The sequence below is a fragment of the Procambarus clarkii genome, chromosome 48 (genome assembly GCF_040958095.1).
Source record: "Procambarus clarkii isolate CNS0578487 chromosome 48, FALCON_Pclarkii_2.0, whole genome shotgun sequence".
Classification (NCBI taxonomy): Eukaryota; Metazoa; Arthropoda; class Malacostraca; order Decapoda; family Cambaridae; genus Procambarus; species Procambarus clarkii.
In genome coordinates, this window is record NC_091197.1 from 6,305,129 (window position 1) to 6,325,781 (window position 20,653).

The 20,653-nt window shown below is 41.6% G+C and overlaps 1 protein-coding gene across 1 annotated transcript; it reads left to right on the forward strand.

Annotated features, from left to right (window-relative positions):
* Positions 1–232: 232 nt before the first annotated feature.
* LOC123764707 (RNA-binding motif protein, X-linked 2) lies at positions 233–20,653 on the forward strand. Its single transcript, XM_045752743.2, has 5 exons — positions 233–390; positions 9,160–9,328; positions 11,363–11,482; positions 16,941–17,106; positions 19,795–20,653. The coding sequence occupies exons 1-5, from the start codon at positions 377–379 to the stop codon at positions 20,574–20,576; spliced, it is 1,251 nt and encodes a 416-aa protein (XP_045608699.1). The 5' UTR covers positions 233–376; the 3' UTR covers positions 20,577–20,653.

Below are 20,653 nucleotides of genomic sequence, written 5' to 3' on the forward strand. Positions count from 1 at the left end.
GTGTATATTAGTCGGCAGCTCATTGTTGATATATTGTATATCAACAATGGGCTGGGACCGCAAGCAGTCTCCAAGGCCTATGCTAAGTAACTTACAATAATAAAAAAGGAAATAATAGCATACATAGTTTGCAAATATGTACATACTGTATACAGTTGGCCGATATTTGTGTCAGTTATTTTATTGTGGTTAAATAAATATACACAATGTAAAATATAAAGATGAATAAAGAATATAGAGATACGAGTGTGGTACTTGTAGTGTAGCCGACCCAGGGACTCGCCAAACAAAAACAAGAGAAGCGCCGCTCCTGGCCATTTTCTGCTAAGAATCCTTATTATTTTGAAATTTACGCATTTCCCCGAAACAGTGCAATATGAACCCGCTGACGTAAGTTTCCTAGAGTATCAAGTAGTGTAACATAACAATGGCTTTGTGTATTTTGAGATGGTGTCCGGTTGGGGCGTCCATGGTGGGACCAGACCCAAGCGATAGGGATTTGAGCGATCAGTGGGCGGCCAGTGGGTGGCTAGGGTGCTTTGAGCGATCAGTGGAGGGCTGGGAGGGTGTGGGCGCCCTGTAGATGATGTGGGCGCTCCATGGGTGGTGCAGGCGTCCCGAGGGTGGTGCAGGCGTCCCGTGGGTGGTGCAGGCGTCCCGTGGGTGGTGCAGGCGTCCCGTGGGTGGTGCAGGCGTCCCGTGGGTGGTGCAGGCGTCCCGTGGGTGGTGTAGGCGTCCCGAGGGTGGTGCAGGCGTCCCGTGGGTGGTGCAGGCGTCCCGTGGGTGGTGCAGGCGTCCCGTGGGTGTTGCAGGCGTCCCGTAGGTGGGGCAGGCGTCCCGTGGGTGGTGCAGGCGTCCCATTTATGGGGCAGGCGTCCCGTGCGTGGGGCAGGTGTCCCGTGGGGTGGTGCAAGGCGTCCTGTGGGTGGCACAGGCGTTCCGTAGGTGGGGCAGGTGTCCCGTGGGGTGGTGCAGGCGTCCCGTGGGTGGCACAGGCGTTCCATGGGTGGCACAGGCGTTCCGTGGGTGGTGCAGGCATACTATGGATGGTGTAAGTGTCCTGTGGGTGGTGCAGGCATACTATGGATGGTGTAAGTGTCCTGTGGGTGGTGCAGGCATACTATGGATGGTGTAAGTGTCCTGTGGGTGGTGCAGGCATACTATGGATGGTGTAAGTGTCCTGTGGGTGGTGCAGGCTGCTAATGGAGAAAATACATAGTTCATAATTAAGGGTGGTAGATCCCCAGGCACAGACACCATAGGTAAAATATGGATAAATGAGTGAATAAAACAGAGTAACTAGCGCAGGGCGAGGTACATAGTATCTGACTTTGGAGAGATTGCCTACAGTTTTATAAACTTTTTAGTAATATTTTGTATATGGCAATGGAAATTTAATATGTTGTCAATGTGAACACCAAGGAACTTCCCTTCTACTCTGCTCATAATATGGGTGTTGTTTCTAAGAACATGGAAGTAGCTGCTACATAATATCTGATGTAATTCCTATATATGGTGTAGATGGCTAGAGTGGGGTATGGTTAAATCATATGCAGGCATTTCAACCAAGGTTACCTGGTTGATACCTGGTTGATGGGGTTCTGGGAGTTCTTCTACTCCCCAAGCCCAGCTCGAGGCCAGACTTGACTTGTGAGAGCTTGGTCCACCAGGCTGTTGCTTGGAGCGGCCCGCAGGCCCCCATACCCACCACAGCCCGGTTGGTCTGGCACTCCTTGAAGGAAACAATCTAGTTTCCTCTTGAAGATGTCCACGGTTGTTCCTGTAATATTTCTGATGCTTGCTGGTAGGACGTTGAACAACCGTGGACCTCTGATGTTCATACAGTGTTCTCTGATTGTGCCCATGGCACCTCTGCTCTTCACTGGTTCTATTCTGCATTTTCTTCCATGTCGTTCACTCCAGTACGTTGTTATTTTACTGTGCAGATTTGGGACCTGTCCCTCCAGTATTTTCCATGTGTATATTATTTGGTATCTCTCGTCTCCTTTCTAGTGAGTACATTTGGAGAGCTTTGAGATGATCCCAATAATTTAGGTTAATTTCTAATTATGAATACTTTATATATTGTTAAGTTAGCATAGGTAGGGTTAGGTTAGATTAGTTTTAAAACCTGTTGGTAAACCATCTTGGGTTTGATGTGACTTGTATCCCGAGGGCGGTGTGGGTGACGTGAGTGGTGCGGATATCCAGTGGGTGTGTAAGGGGGCTGTGGGTGGCTTAGGTGATAGTACATGTGGCTGGGGGTGGTATGGGTTAGCTGGGGCAGTAGTATATGTAAAGATCCAGGACATAACCATACTACATCAATGATCACACACCTTACACAGGGTTCAATATATATATATAACAAAGAAAAGCCAAGTTCTCTGCTATTTTCATGATCTTGTCTATGTATTGGTTAGGTTTGTTGAAAGAGTAGCCAGGGTGATATAGGTTAATTATACTTGCAGCCCCAGCTTGTGGGTGTTGGCACCCATGTGGGTGGTTGTGAGTGTTGGCACCCTGTGGCTTGTTGTGTTGGCACCCTGTGGATGGTTGTGGGTGTTGGCACCCTGTGAGTTATTGTGTTGGCACCCTGTGAGTTGTTGTGTTGGCACCCTGTGAGTTGTTGTGTTGGCACCCTGTGGGTGTTGGTACTCTGTGGGTATTTGAGAGTTATCTTGAGATAACTTTGGGGCTTAGTGTCCCTGCGGCCCGCTCCTCGACCAGGCCTCCTTTTTGTTACACACCCCCAGAAAGCAGCCCATAGCAGCTGTCAAACACCTAGGTACCTATTTACTGCTAGGTAACAGGGGCATCAGGGGGAAAGAAACTTTTTGTCCCATTTATCTTCGCCTTCACCGGGGATCAAACCCGGAACCTCAGGACTACGAATCCGAAGCGCTGTCCACTCAGCTGTTAGGCCACCCCACCAGGGTGTTGGCATCCTGTGGGTTGTTGTGTTGGCACCCTGTGAGTTGTTGTGTTGGCACCCTGTGAGTTGTTGTGTTGGCACCCTGTGAGTTGTTGTGTTGGCACCCTATGGGTTGTTGTGTTGGCACCCTGTGAGTTGTTGTGTTGGCACCCTGTGGGTTGTTGTGTTGGCACCCTGTGAGTGTTGTGTTGGCACTCTGTGAGTTGTTGTGTTGGCACCCTATGGGTTGTTATGTTGGCACCCTGTGAGTTGTTGTGTTGGCACCCTGTGAGTATTTGAATGTGATGGTAGCCTGTGGCTGGTTGTATATGTGTTGGTAGCCTGTGGGAGGCTGGGGTAGAGTGAGTGATCCCCCCACTCATCCTCTAGCTTAGGAAGTGCACTACTCTAAGGGTTCATGTCAGTTTCTACCACCTATAATTTCTTTGAATTGAATTTAAATAGAGCTGTATCAGTGGTTTGCTTGCTAATTAATCTTTTTTCCAGTTAGGCTCTGCCTAATATGTTCCAGTTGCCAAAGGCAGGAAGCCTCTTAGGCTTATTGAGGTTCACCAGCTAACAACTGACCATTTCCCCAGGATACAACCCACACCAATCAACTAACTTTCAGGTACCTATTTACTGCTTGGTGAAGAGAGGCATCGGGAGTAAGGACACATGCTCAATCATCTTCCCTGTCTTGGAAAAGAACCCAGGACCAGTACGTTGTGAGCCGACTGTGCAGACCACTGATTTTAATTGTAATCTAAATCATGTATAAATAAGTCATTAATTTAAGAAAATTCATCTCGTGTTGATATTAGCCCTACTGGTATATCCTCAAGTGTTTTGTACCCCACTGGATACTGTACAGACCATTCACACAGGAAGACAGTTTGCATATAGATTTTAAAATCTAATTAACCAGTGATATACAATAATGTGAAGTGTGTTGTTGGCTATAGTGAGGGTATAAAGTTAGTCAATGCAAAATATATAATTTTTTAATAAGAGTTTTTATGAATGAAACTACAAAATGTCCAAAATGCTGCTGTATAAAATTATTGTACTTTGTATCCAACATAAGTGTTCCCCATATTCAGTGTTACAGCTAGGCAACACAAACTGTTAAGTGACTAATTCATGTCTCAATAAAAATTATATGCTGTTAGAGTTTATTGAGGTCTTCCAAAAAGTTTAGGAACCTAAAGTATCCTTTTACCTATTTTTCTTATCAAGTAAATTAATATTTATAATAAGTTGTGGTAATCATAGAGCAACTCAACTGGTTTGGTTTCATTATAAAAGGTTATGGGTGCTAGTAATTGACTCATCTCTGCGATCATCACTGCTTTTGTTTTTCATGATGAGTTGGATGAGGTGGGCAGGTTTTAATTTATTAAATCTTGTTCTCATTTAATTTATCAACTCCCTTCATTTGATTCTAAAACAATACTGTATTTTAAAGAATGAAAAGTAGGAAAGGGATATATTGCTCTCTTGGACCTCTCAGGGATAGGCCTAGGTGGACTATGGATCCTATGGGTGTACAGTACTTTTTTTTTTCAAGTTTATCCTTTGCAAAGGATATTTTGTGATTACCTTTAAGTTTGTGAGCTCATTTATTTAACCTAACTGAAGGGCACAGAGGGGAAGTGTGCCTTCCCCCCCTCTGTGTATTGGAAAAAAAATAAGTTGTAGACTATGGAACTGCAGTACAGGTACTCTTGAAATTTCAGCAAGAAAATTCTAGTAACAGATTGGCATCCCTTAAATACCATCCCCCTCCCACCCCCCTCCCATCCCATCCCTGTAAATCTATTTTTCTCTATTTTTCCGTTATCCCCTATTTTGAGTGGCTGAATTTTCTCTTGCAATTTATTTACAGGGGTAAATTAAAAGTGGATTGCATCGTTAGCAGCAAAGAAGAACTTTATAAGGTAAGGGACTGAAGTGCACCTCCATCCGAGAGGTTAATCTCACAGGCAACCCATCTCTTAGGCATTTTGGCTAGGCAGGAAAAGTCATGTAATGATGGCCTGGATTTTGGAACTACTGTAGTTATTTCTAGATGCATTATTTGGTTTTCAGGCTCAGAAAACAAAGACTAAAAGTAATTATAGAAAACTCAGGCCAAGACTGCCAAAATGTAGCGCTGCCATATTTAAGGGGTAACTGAATGTTTAATGATTAAACCTTTTTTTTTTTCTGTTATATGGACATATAATAAAATATATGCACTGCACTTTTTATATTGTCAGTGATGTAGTCCTAAATAATAATGTTGAAATTAAATTTGAAAAAAAATTACCAAATTGTTTAGATGCAGTATATATTACCTTCGAAATGTATCCACCTCTTATTGAGCACTGCTATACCTCAGCTGGTGTTAGTTAATGTATTTGACCTCCAATGATGTCTCGTGTTAAACTTGCAGGAGTTTTAAAACTTTCTTTTAGTTTTCCACATTATCAAGGGAGTGCAATCATTTTCAAATCCTGTGGCAATGAATAATTGCAGCTGACTTCGATATATATATACAGTATATATATATATATATATATATATATATATATATATATATATATATATATATATATATATATATATATTTATATTTATATTTATTTATTAGTATAATTTGGTAGCAGTCTTTCTTGTAAACATATATTATTAAATATGACCGAAAAAAGTAAGATTAATAATTCTGACACGAATTTTCTCAATACAGTATTTCTTATGTTTCTTTTCACTGTCGATGGTAATTGAAAAATCAATTCTCCAAAATTCATTTTTATTTCTAGTCTGACGCGACACTTGAACACGTTTCGTAATAACTTATTACATTTTCAAAGACTTTAGTTTACAAACACACAACTATAACCTGCAAACACTAAACAGTGTTCTACTATGCTACCATTTAAACAGCTTTCATCTTATATACCCGCATTTGGGTGAGGTGATACGTTACAACAGTTTTGGATGAGGTGAACAAAACTTTCAACACAAGACAGAACTTAAAGCAGTGGGTATAAATTGGGTAAATTAAAGGGAAGAATGGAAGTAACTGCAAAGTGCCTATTGGCCCATATTTCTTGATGCTTCTATATTGTTGCGGAGTCTTGAAGTGGGTAGAATATAGTTGTGCATTAATTGGCTGTTGATTGCTGGTGTTGACTTCTTGATGTGTAGTGCCTCGCAGATGTCAAGCCGCCTGCTATCGCTGTATCTATCGATGATTTCTGTGTTGTTTGTTAAGATTTCTCTGGTGATGGTCTGGTTGTGGGAAGAGATTATATGTTCCTTAATGGAGCCCTGTTGCTTATGCATCGTTAAACGCCTAGAAAGAGATGTTGTTTTATATAGGCAAGACAATAACATTGTAGAAAAACGAAATTAATTTTTTTAAAGAAAGAACAAATGTCAAAAAGGTTCGTTCGGTGTTCGGTAGGTAGGCTGCTCCATGTTTCTTAAATAAAAAAAAATAAAAAAAAAAACAGTTGAAACAATTCGAAAATCGGACAAATGCCATAAAGGTTCGTTCAGTGTTTGTCGGGTAGGCTGCTCCATTATTGAGAAATAAATGAAAAAATACAAAACAAATGGAACACATTTGAAACACAGAAAGATTGTCATAATGTAGCAGCCTACCCGCCAATCACTGAACAAACCTTTATGACATTTGTCTGTTTTTCAAATTGTTTCAACTGTCTTTTATTTTTTTTATTTTTTATTTAAGAAACATGGAGCAGCCTACCTGCCGAACACCAAACAAACCTTTTTCATTTTTTTATTTTTTTTTAAGAAACATGAAGCAGCCTACCTGACAAAGACCGAACAAACCGTTTGCTATACAAAAAATGAAAAAAAAATTGAATAAATTTGAAGAAAGAAAAATGTCATAAAGGTTTGTTCAGTGTATGTAAGGTAGGTTGCTTCATTATTTAAAACATCGAATATCATATTGATGTTTTTCGGTGGTAGAACGGATTATTTCTATTTACATTCTTTTCAATCGGGAACTTTGTTTTGAATGACGTCAGTTTCATACGAATGTGCCAGAACGGATTGAAGTCGTTATTCAAGGTTCCATTGTATGTATATATATATATAAATATATATACAGTATACTGTATATTACAGTAGTAAACAATACAGTGAATAGTGAAAATAAAATAATGGCTGAAAGTAAAATGCGCTTGATACTTTTGGGGTATGCCGGTTACATTTTGCAAATGTGTGCGCTAGCCACCATAATTGTCTCTTGGTGCCTTGTTTGTTTCAGCACTTTTTTTTTTCACAGTTCTCTTCCCTGGCACCATCAGCAAACCTTTTTAACCACCTTATTTTAACTTATTTCCTGAGGTAGCGTCTGTGACTTGGTTGCCAATGTATGATCTGTGTGAAGGAGATGTGTAGATAATTGTGTGATAGGCTATGTGTTGTGTTTAGTTCACAGTCATGCAAGCGTCTGAGCATTGCATCTATAATTGTTTCTGCACTTGGGTGTTGAGTGAAGTGATCTTTCCATTCTTCTCATAGCACTGTACACACTCATTTTGCCAAGTTAAAATGGATGTTGATATTTGGCAGCTGTAGCCACTACAGTACTCAACCCAGGCAGTTTTACCCATTGACTGTTTGGTCCAGATTGTCCAGTACCTGTACATCGGGAAGTTGTTCCTCCCGATGTACATGTAGAGAAGCATCCCAGGATGCTTCTCTGCATGTTTTGACACTGATGGCCATTTGATGGCCATTTATGTTGTCTGTCACTTAGTGTCATTGCTAGACCTTTTGTGTTTTCCAAACCTCCCTCTTGGGTGGTGACCTTCCAGGCAGTGGTCCTTGGGTTAGCGTGTATCTTATACTGCAGGCTTTTGCTTTTCCCCATCTGTTACTGGCATAAAGATAAAGTGATTCCATTTTCTTTTTTAAGGTTGGCTTTTGATTCCCTGGTCTTGGATAATTCTGCTAGATTCAGACCTTCCTCTGTGGCTTATGCTTTGAGCAGTGGGGTTCCTTAAAGTAAGACTGTTACTTGTTCAGCCTCTCAGCCCCTGTCACTGGCTAAAGTGCCATTCTGCCCCTGGGTCATATTAAAGGTGACAGAAGTGTTAACTAGTGAGGCAGAGCCCTCTCCTCTTGTGTCCCCTTCTTGTTCATGAAGGACTCTTCATTTACACATTTGTTGGGGGAGAATAGGAGAACCTTTGGAGTTGGCACTACATCTTCTTTGCTCTATATTGGCCTGGTCAGGTTTAGAGTTAGGCTTCAACTAGCTGAGACTGTAAACCAAACATAATACAGTAGTTAGATGAATACTTGTGATTATACTGTACCAATGGTCATGCTGTTACTGGCCCAGATGTATTTTTGGTTAATCAGTCTATCAAATCCTTAGTACAGGTTTCTTTATATTCAGAATTGATGAATGTAAAATGAACAATAAGGAAGACTGTTTTCATATTGTAAAAGTAAAGATAATAATTAAGTTGAATTTTAAGATACAGAATAAAAAATTAAAAGTAATAAAAATATCTGAAGAATTAAATAATGCCAAATTCCTATAGATTAATACTTGTGTATTTATAGCTTTGCAGTATTTGTAGTTGATGATAGTTTCAAGATTTTTGCTGAAGTGACATGGTTGAAAGTACAATGGAAGATGCACTCTACAATTGCCAGAGGTACAAGATAATTATGAAGAGAAAGTGCTAAGCCTTCACAGCATACCTATAAAACACTCGGAAGGAATATAATGATGAACTAGGATATGAGGATGAAGTGAAGGAACAGAGCCAAACCACTTTGACTATCAGGGATCAAACACATGTCCTGCAAGAGCTGAGTCCATAGCTCTACGGACCAGTCCAAGTGGATGAACCAAAAGTGCCAGAGTGAATGGCGATTTAAGAATCTCCTTGATGATCAAATTTACTGTGAGGTCCATGAAGCATTCATGACAATTAAATTTATTATTAGTTTTGCAACTGAAATGCTTTGGATGTACAGTTTGTGACTATTTCTAAGTGGCATTTTGTAAATGGTAGGAATAGTCAAGATATATATATATTTACTGGATTAAGAAGTTGTCTGAAATGTAAAATTAAGTAAACATTCTAAATTTAGTTCTGTACCCACAAAATATGTCCATTGTGTGCTATTATTATTCATGTGCAGTATTAACACGTATTATTTATGACACAGGTACTACACATAATTTTTTTTTGTTTAATCTTCAGAAATGTGAAGAACATCCAGAAGCTGAATCAACGGGAACTGGAACTTGGAGTGAGCGTGAAGAACTCGTGGCATCAACAATATCGTGACAGCGCCTGGGTTTTTCTTGGTGGACTCAACTATGACCTCACTGAGGGTGACATTGTTTGTGTCTTTTCTCAGTATGGGGAGGTAAGAAGATACTTGCTTGTTTTAGGTAATACATTTAGGAAAATACTTTTCTGAAACCTATAGAAGAGCATTTAAATGTATTTAGTAAAAATTACACAAAATTTAGACATTTTAGGGTTTAATTTTTGCAATATGTCTTAGGCACCAAATTAAGCATTAAAAGTAAAAACTGGGTACCGTATTGGGATTAAAAGTTAAAAAAAATGAAGTAATATGCAATGATTTTGAAAATTTATAGTAATAAAACCTGTCATAATTTCTAATCTGACAAAGAATTATATTGGCTACAAAATCAATACTGAGTACTCTTTCAGCATTTTATGTTCTTTACAACACACTGTAACCATTGCACCCTTATGGTCATTACTCCAATTTGAATCCTGAGATATGTCGGCTTGGGGATATCCATCATTAACTATGATCAAAACATACTTAGTTTGGACAGGTTTTGCGATGCTGTCTAACATTATTACAGAGTAGGTTACAGAAATGCATAATGTGAATATAAATTTAATAATAAGATTGTTTAGTGCTGCCTGCAGACTTTGTGGGTGGGTGGAAATGGTTAAATTTATATAGATGTGAGTGAGGATATAAAATCAAGACTCTGCCTGTGCTTTGTAAGTTAGGACAATTATCATATACACCTTTGATTATGTTGATGGCTTTTCTTGGTGCGCTGTCTTTCATTAAACTTAATGTGCTTCTCATACTTTATCAAATTCTTTGGAAAAGGCAATGAGGCAGGGAAATATGTAGAATGTAAGTCACAATAACATGGCTGAAAATGTAGACACCCAATGCACAAGTATGAAAATAAAGAAAGTGACTATGTTTCAGTCCGTCTTGAAAGGATTTGATTATAGTCCAGGATGGACCAGAATGGCATTAAGGCGTTTATTTTCATATTTGAGAGTTGGGTGTTGATATGTTATATATGAAGTAATGATTGGCAGTCATAACATGGGAGATACCAAGGGAAATGAGGCTTTTTCATAAGCTTCTCAAAGATGCACTGTTTTTTTCTAGACAGTTTATTGTGAAGGCTAAGGCATTTAACATAATATTTGAAAGGGCAAAATATGAGTCTGAGCTAGTTGCCTATTTTACAAGGTGGCTGAAAAAAAGGAAATATGTGACAGCGTAGAATTTAATTTGTGGATTACTGATACATTTGGTAATTGAACAGTCCTCGTGGTGTAGTGGTTAAAACGCTCGCCTGGCGCGAGTGCTTTGTCCTGGGTTCGTATCCTGGCCGGGGAGGATTTACTGGGTGTCAATCCTTAACTTGTAGCCTCTGTTTAACTCACCAGTAAAATGGGTACCTGGATGTTAAACGATTTTTCATGGGGTCGTATTCCAGGAAACATAGGATTAAGGATTTGCCAGAAATGCTACGCGTACTATTGGCTGTACAAGAATATAAGAACTCTTGTATATATAAATAAATAAAAAATAAAATAAGTAAATAAATAAACTGTGCAAAGAAGTTTGGTGCAAGCGTTGTGAGCCCTAGAGTGGAGGTATCTATGCAGCCTGTTTTCTCGAGCATTCACGACATGACTAAACTGATGTACTAAATTGCCTGAACTTATCCCAATTAAACTTTCTGAGGACACACCAATAGTAAACGGGACATCACATCACTTTTGTTAGCCACTTTGATTATAGTACATCAGTTTTTGGCCTTAGGGGATTTATGCATCAAAATGCAAAGTACTATTCAGGAAAACAGGTATATCTGTGAGCTTCCCAAATTAGGAACACTGGAAGTAGCAGTAGAAGAAAGGGAAGGAAAACTATGTAGCTTGAGACCAATGACTTTGCATTGTGATAAGTCAGTTTATAAAATAGTAGCTTTTCATTTGTGTGTGACTACCTTTGTTATAGACTAGTTTAACGACCAATGCCTTGTAGGAAGTAACTGCATCAGAGCTTTCATCATGGGCATTGGTAATTAAGAGTTTATTGAGATCCAATTGTTTGTAATTGATATTCACTCATATACTAAATTTACAGAATTAATCCCAACAGATTGTCAACATTAACTTGGTGCGAGACAAAAAAACAGGAAAGAGCAAAGGTTTTGCCTTTTTGTGTTACGAAGATCAACGCTCTACCATTCTTGCTGTGGATAACCTGAATGGCATTAAGGTAAGCATTATCCATTAGCAAAAGATGGGGCTGTTCTTTGCTTGAAATATTCTTTTATGATGAATAACATGTATAGATATTTTATGCTAACTTTATTAAAACCAGGAAATGAAATGGTATATTTGGAGACATTTTAGTTATCTTCCAAGCATTATTACTCAGTTGTTCAAAAATACTTTTCTAGTCTCTTTCCCCATTAACACAATGGATTCCCAGTTGAACAGAAGAACATCCTCCTTCATGTGTTTGTGCATTTCTCTTTGCCTGTCTTCAACCCTACTGACCCAATGTAGCCGAGTTATTTTTGTGTCAGGTCATTATTGCATTCTGTTTGAATGTTTATTTTTCTTCTACTTTTTCCTTTCATTGTAACCTTGGAACTTGGGTCCATCTACAGATGTTTTGGACGAGTCTTACATTTGGGTGTATTCTTCTGATTTGTAGCTGTGTACCAGGCGGTTTCTCATCTGCTGCCCCTTACTGCAGCTTCAAATTGCTTTCACCTTTTGGGCCCACAGGTACCTGTGCCAGTATCTCTGAAGCTGAGGGGAAGTTTTCTGCTACCCTGGAAAATGGGTTCTGTTGGTAGGAGAATGGAGTAGAGCCGTCAGCTGCCCTTCTGTCTGTAGAGGGGCTGCTTTTTTTTTTCTCCCAAGAGGAATTGGGAGGAATTTTTTTGTATTTTCTGACACAAACGTTATATGGATGGTGTTCCTGGCCTAGACTCCTTTTGTTAGCCTTCCACTTTTCTGGTAAGGAATATGGTTCAGTTGGAAGCATTGACTGCAAATGATGGCTTGCCTTTAATCCTGGCTTACCTATAATCCTTCTGGGGTTTTGGTGGCCAGACCTGTAAGTATTTTTCTCCAGCTTGGGTAGCTATTTTAACCTCCATCCCAATTTTAGTGTGATTCCTCCATTTATCTGCTTCATGTTTGGTTCCTGGTGCTGGTGGAGAGCAGTGATGTTCAGATTCTATACAGGTTCTCTCTTTCCCACCTTCCTGATCTGCACGGTGAACAAGACTTGTTTATGTTACTGGATGAGATATTTGATTCAGAATTGAACCTGACTCTTGGAATTTGGGTCTCGATCCTCTTCCTGATTATGTTACCAGGTTCCCGGTTATGTTACCAGCTTCCTGAACCCTCATAGCTGGCAAGCAATTCTTTGTTTTATGGAGGGAAGGAGAGATTTTTCTGCTGGTCCCAGATGCTTGAAGTGGTGGTGGTTTATCCCATCCTTAATGTTATTCTAAATGAAGTGAAGAAGCTGTTGATCAACTGGGCCCTGAACATTCCTATCTTACTGCATGACCTGGTGTGTTCACTTTGCCTCTTGGCACAGTACAGTGTCTAGTTTTGGCTGATTATAAGAACACTCACTTGGGAGATGTTTTTCAGTTCTGCTTTCCAAGCTTTTTCTAATCTGGACTTTATTCAGAGTTGGGTCAGCTTCAGGGATTGGAGTTCTTGTCATTTTTTTTTGTTCAGCCTCCACTTCTGCTGCCATCTTGCCCAAGTTGCTCCCTCCCATCCTGCTTGATATAATGGTGGGTTTCATCACTGGACAAGGTAGGGTGTTTTGTGGTGATGGTTTTCCTTGCAGGTACTTTTCCTAAGCCACCTTCACATTTTGGTTAAACCCTGTCAAGTAAAGCCTGTTGTTGGGAATTTGTGACAGGACAGCTCTTTCAGTCTCATATGCTTTTTAACATCTTGGCGTGGGGAAATCTGCACTTCCAGAATTCAGACAGTTTACTTATGAAGATAGGTTAAATATCTAGAAGCTTTCTAAACAAGATGATAGAAGAAACTGTGAGGGATATAATCACCACATAAAATAATGTCCTCTTATACAGTACTTTACAATGTTTAACCACTGCACTGTGCCAAACAACGAATGCTGTTTTGAGAGTTATCTGGTTTTTTTAATTAGGCTATATTTTAATGTTTTCTAATGTTTTCATCACTGTGTGGTTTCAAATAAAAATAGTTGAGTTTGGAAACATTTTGACATTAACTTTACCTGAACATTTATAAAAACCACAAAAATCTGTCCTTAACAATTGCACTATGAAGTTTTTGCCAAAAGCAGGTGCACAGTGCAGGGGGTTAAATCAGTGGTTCCAACTTGTGGGTTGCAACACCACACTCCACTCCTGGATGTGATAAACATGAACATGGTGGAATTCAGGATGATAAGTGTAGGTTTAAGAGTAGGGAAGGTGATAAAAGAACAGACCCACCAGAAATTCCAAGTACTAGTATATCTGAGTCATCAAGAATTAGCTAGGGGTGAGTATTCTGATTAGGCAAGTTTTTCAATTGTGAAAGTGTGGCAGGTCTTTAGAGTATTGGAAAATAGGGCCTTGAGTCTAAAAACCTTTGAGAAGCACTGGTCTAAGTGATAAGGAATTTTTTCTGGGGGGAGCTCCTTCGGCTCCCCGGAGCTATCCAGGCTGATATGCTAATGTCAGACTTTGGCATCAGTCATGTGTATGGAGTTCTGTGGGCCTACAGGGGACAATGAGCCAGAACCTGGCCCCCCCTCAGAGTCATGGGGAGCAATGACCTATAGAAACCCCTGTGTGGTTGGAAGCATTCTATGTCTGCTATCGCCTGGGTCAGGCACCCAGAAAGGTAAGAATCCCAAAACAAACCTTTGTTCTGGTGAAATTGTTACCAAAAGCCAAACAAGTGGATAGAACTCCCCAAAAAGAAACAACCAAATGAGCATGATGTCACACGTCGCCACGCTGCTGTCTGTGCAGTTCCCCCCCCCCCCTCCCCGGGAGGGGAAAGGGGGAGCCCCAGACCCCTGCGCCGGCTATCCACCCTTCAGTTCTAAGGCTGCTAGAGGCGAAGGCCGTGTGCTCTGGTTCCAGTGATTTTCAGCTCTGTGCTTTGAGTGGGGTGACTGTCCTCCAGGGGTTGCACGAGCCAGGAGTTATTCTACAGTACTCTGGCTGCATGCGCCTAGGGTTATTATCCCTATGTGCTCTGTAAGTACTGCCCTTGGGGCTTGGGGTTACCTTCCACAAGTTCCTTGGCTCTGCTAGGCCGATTTACTGCTCGAGTTTAGATGGTCTTGAGACTCTGGCAGTCTCAAGGGTTGCCCCTTCTGGTGTGGTGACGGAGGCATTCGAGTCCGATTTCCCTGCTGAAGTCTCTGGGTCTGACCAGTGGGCCCCCTTCCGTCCGGCTTACACAGCTGCGCCGGGGTTCGATGCGGTCCTTGGCTCTTTGGTGCTGATCACTTCGGGTGACTCGTCTGCTAAGTTCTCGGGGTTTGGCTCTTCTGGCAGTTCACGTGCGGAGAGTGTCCAATGTCTTGGCGGATGGCCTGTCTCATTTCGTTCCCCTGTCCAGGGAATGGACGGTCGACGCCAACTCTTTCTGTTGGCTCTGCCAGACGTTCGGGCACTCCAAGGTGGGCCTCATCGCGTCGGCGTGGTTGCGGCGCCTTCCGCTGTATGTGGCGCCCTTCCCCGACTGCGAGGCTATCGGGGTTGATGCTTTTCAGCAGGACTGGTCGAGGTGGAGGTTCCTGTACCTCTTTCCTCCGGTTCAGCTGTTGCTCCAGGTCCTGACTTGCTTGGAGACTTACCAGAGGAGAGTAGTCCTCTTGGCCCTGTGTTGGCCGGCCCAGCTGTGGTTTCAGGTGCTGCTTGCTCGGTGTCTGAACTCGGAGATTTTCCCGTGGCTCTGCCTCTTCCAGCAGATCAGAACGGAGCGTCACGTGGCTGGATCGATCTTCTCCTCGAGTCTTCGCGTATGGTCTTTTTGACTCGCGTTTATCATCATCATTATGGTAATCAGGTGGCTTCCTTGTTAGTGTCCCACCTGCGGGCTTCGTCTTGGCGACAGTATGAGGTTTCCTGGCGGTCCTTCTGGTTCTTTTTGACTCTTCGCCGTTGTGCTTCGCTTTCGGTTCGGGTGGTGTTGTCCTTTCTCTTGGTTGTTCCAGGACCGTCATCTTATGCCAAATACTGTCGCCTAGTATCGTGTGGTGCTGGCGGAGCCATTTCAGCTTGCTTTCAGGAATTGATGTAACTTCTGCACTATTTCGCAAGCTGTCTCGTGCATTGTGTCACATCTGACCTGCTCATGGGCTACCTGAGCCATCCTGGTCATTGGACAGGGTGCTCTCTTTTCTCCTCGTTTTGTTGTGGCCCCTTCGGTTCCCGATTGTTTCTCGAAAGTTCTTTTCCTGTTGGCATTAGCCTCTTGGGGTCGGGCCAGGGAGCTTCATGCTCTCCTCCGGCGCATGGGTGTCTGCTCTTTCGGTCGTGGCGATCGGTTTGTTCGTCTGCAGCCTCTTTTCTGTCGAAGAATGAGACTGCTGCCTTCCGGAGGGGTCCTTGGGTTGTTGATGCATGGTTGATCAGGCCGGGGGTGCATCATGTTTTGTGTCTGGTTGTGGCCCTCCACAACGCCATGGCTTCTGTGTCCAGGGACACGCTTTGAGTTGATCCGGTCTCCCTTCTTCCCTTTTCACGGGTGCGGGTCTCCCAGGTCGTCTGCAGGGTTATTAAGGTTAGCCAGCCTGCGGTCTATCCCCATGCCCATGACGTTCGTAAGTTTGCTGCTCTTGCTGCCATTTTGGCAACATGTCCTGGGCTGACATTCGGGTGCGGGGTTTTTGGCAGTCGAACAGGATCTTGGCTGCGCATTCCCTCATGAACGTTCCTGAGCCTAGTCGGGCCTGTGTCGCTTTGGGTCGGCTGTTGCAGCCAGTTGTCTCGACCTCGGGTTGAGGAGTGAGCAGCGACCACCTCCCGGGTAAGTCCCTCTACTGTTCTTCTGTGGGTAATTAGCTCCAGGGACCCGAAGGGGCTCCCCAGAAAAGCAGCATTGAATGTAATGAAACGCTATTTTCTGGGTGAGACCCGGAGGCTTCCCGGTATCCCTCTCTTCCCCTGGTTCGCGGTTTTTCGCATGTCTTGACATCCAGCCTCAGAACTGAAGAGTGGATCACCCGGGTGGGGGTTTGTGTCTTCCCCCCTCCCGGGGAGAGGGGAGCTGCGCAGACAGCGGCGACGTATGACATCATGCTCATTTGCTTGTTTCTTTATGGGCAGTTCTATCCACTTGTTCAGCTTTTGGTAGCAATTTCACCAGAATAGGGGTTTGTTTTGGAATGCTTACCTTTCTGGGTACCTGATCCGGTCGATGGCAGACATAGAATGCTTCTAACCACATGGGGGTTTCAATAGGCTATTACTCCCCATGCCTCATCTGAGGGGGCCAGGTTCTGGCTTGTGGTCTGTGGTAGGCACACAGAACTCCATACACATGACTGATGCCAAAGTCTGACATTAGCATATCAGCCTGGATAGCTCTGGTAGCCTCTGGGTCTCACCCAGAAAATGGCGTTTCATTACATTCAACGCTGGTTTCTTGGTTATATATTTGGTGAATAAGTTTTTTTTTTTGTTATGATGGCAATGCTGTAGCTGGCAAGTCGCACTATTCGAGTTGACCACGTTGAAGAATACAAGGTGCCCAAAATGACTGAGGACATGATGCCAGAGCAGCAGAAATTGGCCATGGAGGGATGTGCTCCACAACCTGTCGCAGTGACACCCGAAGACCACGACGGGGACTTGCAAGTCAAGGAAGGTAACAACTGTGCCAATATTGCAATGAAATCTTAACCTTCCTTCAGAGACAATGCATTAAACACTAGTTTGTCTGGTATCTTCTCAGTAAACTGTTTGACGGTGTTTTCTCCTTGTGGTCATTCCATTCAAGAACACTGCTTGATGCACCACATAATGCCTTAACTCTTATTTCTCCCAGCATTTCCTTGTTTCATTTTATCCATTTGTCTTTATCTTTTTCTTCGTGCTTCTATTTGCATTTCCACCTTTCTGGTGGTGGTTGTTTGTCTGTAGTTTACCTGTTGTTGGTTTTGAGAGTTCTCTATAAGCCCTCTCCACCTTCATTGTCATTTTTTATCACTATCATCTTTATCATCATCATAATCACCAGTGTTGTCATCTTAATCATTGCCATGGTCTCCATTGTCAATTTTATCTTGATCCTTTGTCATCATTCTCATTATTGTCGTAGTTGTTACCAACGTCATCTTCATTGCTGTTATTGTTGCCATCTTCATTATTGTCATTACCACTACATTACCACTCATTAGTTTATTATTATTCTCCTTCTCTCCCTTTTTTTCTCTTTTCACTCTTCTACCTTCGTCCTTCTCTTCCTCTTCCTCCTCCTCATCTTAATCTTTTTTTCTCCCCTTCCTTCTCCCCCCCCTCTTTTTTTTCTTCTCTTCCATCATCCTTCCCCTACTTTGTATACCTCCTCTTTCTTCCCCCTCTTAATAAAACATTGTTAAACCCTGTTAAGATTATGCAGTTCAGCTTTGATATCTGTATTATAGAGTACATATAAACTCACTCTAACGTGTACAGAGAAGAATGATACATTTAATCTCAGCAAGTAAAAACTTTTATTAAGATGAGAGAGAGAGAGGAAAAAAACTCTTAAGAAGACAGAGTAAGGACTGACATAACAAAAGTACAGTACTGTACTGTATATACTGTATAAGGATGAAAGGGGATATTAACCACTGTGCTGTGCCAACCGAGAAAACTTGGTCAGTTGGAAACTACGCCAACCGAGAAAACACTTTTTGAATATTTCGTACCCATTCAAAATGTGTGCGCGGTACTGTAGGTTGTGTACGAAATGAACTCTTAGGACCTCCAGTGAGAGGCAGTCGTCTTGGAAAGAATTCCCAGAATGCCCTAGGGCTGCTGGCTGGGTTAGTACTGAGTGAGCAACCATGGGTGGCGCACGTGCCTCTGGCTCCTAAACACCTGTCCAACGCGGTGTTGAAAGATCGCGCTCTGTCGGTAAAATTCAGACCTTATTATTTGAAGAATATAAGGGTCATGATATTGGTGAACAAGGACCTAATGCAAAGGTCGGATGCAAGTGATACATCACCTATGAAGACGATACAGCGAGCGTATCCAGTTGTAGCTCTGAGCACCACCCTTGCCCACCTATGCCATCTCTAATTTATATAGATGATACATAGATGAATCGTTTTCTTGGTTCAGTGATGATGCATCTGTTACAAGTAGCCTAGATTAACAGTGTTAGTGACTTTCATGGTGGTGTTCTCCATGGATATTTTCTAGAATAGCTGAATCTCTTCCAGAATGACTGAATCTCTTCCAGAATGGCTGAATCTCTTCCAGAATGGCTGAATCTCTTCCAGAATGACTGAATCCCTTCCAGTGAATGACCATACTAAGCGATCTTTTCAAGACTACCTTACAAATTGATCTTTTCCTATAATCTTTTCAAGACTACCTTACGCTTTACAAGCTTGGCTACATACCACCTACAATTACTAAAGCCAAGGGTGTACGTGAGTGCGTTATTTGCAAGCACATAGAATGAAGAAACAGGAAGCGAAAATATATCTGTACCTGGTGCAACGAGAGCGAACTGTACCATGGACTACTTCGTTGATTATTACTCACTTCCGAAGTACTGAGTGTGTAATACAGTGGGTTACTGTGTAAATAATGTGTGAAACTGTACATATTGTAATTTTAGTGAATTTTTAACAAGTAATATTACAACAATAAACATTTATTGTGGACAGGTTACTGACACATGTATCACAATTCCATGGAACATTATGAACGTTCTACTGTATACATATTGTAAAGGATACAAATATGCATCATATATGATAAAAAAAAATAAAACCACAGTGGAAATACATAAAACAAATAATTGAAAATATATTTGTGGCAACTCTCGGTGCTTGAATGGCTCGCACGACCATTTCTGGGAGCTTCACATACAGGCGACCAGCCTGTGATGACGTCACAGCGCACCTTGTCCATGTCCCCATAGCCAAATTAAGTGTAATTTGGTATTTATTTTTACATGACATGTTCAGGGAAGGGAATTTATCATTTTACCATAATCTTTATCATAAAGTTGTAGATTTATGGAAGAAACTACCAGGCAACATAATAGAAGTAGAATTGCTGAATTGTTTCCAGTGTTGGCAAGGCATATATATGAATGAAGTTGAGTGGGTATAAATGGAAGTTGCCAATATGTTTTTTGTAGTTGTCTTTATTCTTGTGAATGAAAAATGCATAAAAATACAAAAGAGTATTTGATTAAATAATTTATATTTCAAGATGAACATTAATTCTAAAATGTTAAAATACAATTTTACAGCAACAAAATTTTTCAGATAGACCTAGTTTAGTATAAGTAAAATTAGAATTAGACCCTCAGTGTTTTACCTTTTTTCAGAAAAATCTATTAAAAAAGAAAAAGTAGAAAAGGTGAAAGTGAAGAAAGAAAAGAAGAAAAAGAAGAAGAAAAGAAAGATATCATCCTCGTCAGGGAGCTTATCATCGTCTGACGACTCTGACGATGAAAATGAAAAGAAGAAGAAGAAGAAGAAAAAGAAGAAGAAGAAGAAGAAGAAAAGGAAGAAGGTAAAGGAAGACACTGATTCTTTGAGCAGTAGTGAAGACTCTAACCGGGAGGAAGAGCGGAGGTCGGGGAGAAGCAAGGAAAAGGCCGATGACGAGTCGGGAATCAAGGAAGAAAAGCACGATCCTGGATATGATAAATATGAACATGGTGGAATTCAGGATGAGGAGTATAGATTTAAGAGTAGGGAAGGAGACAAAGGAACAGACAGATACAGAGAGTTTCAGAGAGACAGAGGGCAGGAAAGATACCGAGAACAAGAGAGACACAGAGACCCAGATAGGTACAGAGAACATGAAAGGTACCGTGAGACATTCATCAGGGATAGCAGAGAGAGAGAGAGACGGCATGACCGATACAAAGATAACACAAAGAGAGATAGTGAGAGTTATGGATCAAGTTACAGGGATGACCGTGACAGGGTCAGAGAGCACAGTCATTGGACTGGTGGCTCAGATGGACGGTATAGAGGTCGAGGCAGAGGTCGGTACTTTGACGGAGACAGAGGCCGTGGGAGATTCTACAATGCCAACTATAATAGGCGAGGCAACTTTGGCCGAGGCAGAGGTGGGTTCAGGTTTAGGGGAAGAAGGTAGGAGAATGAATCATGTATGTGCATGTAATGAATATGAATACAGTATGTATATGTATGTATGTATATATGTGTGTGTAT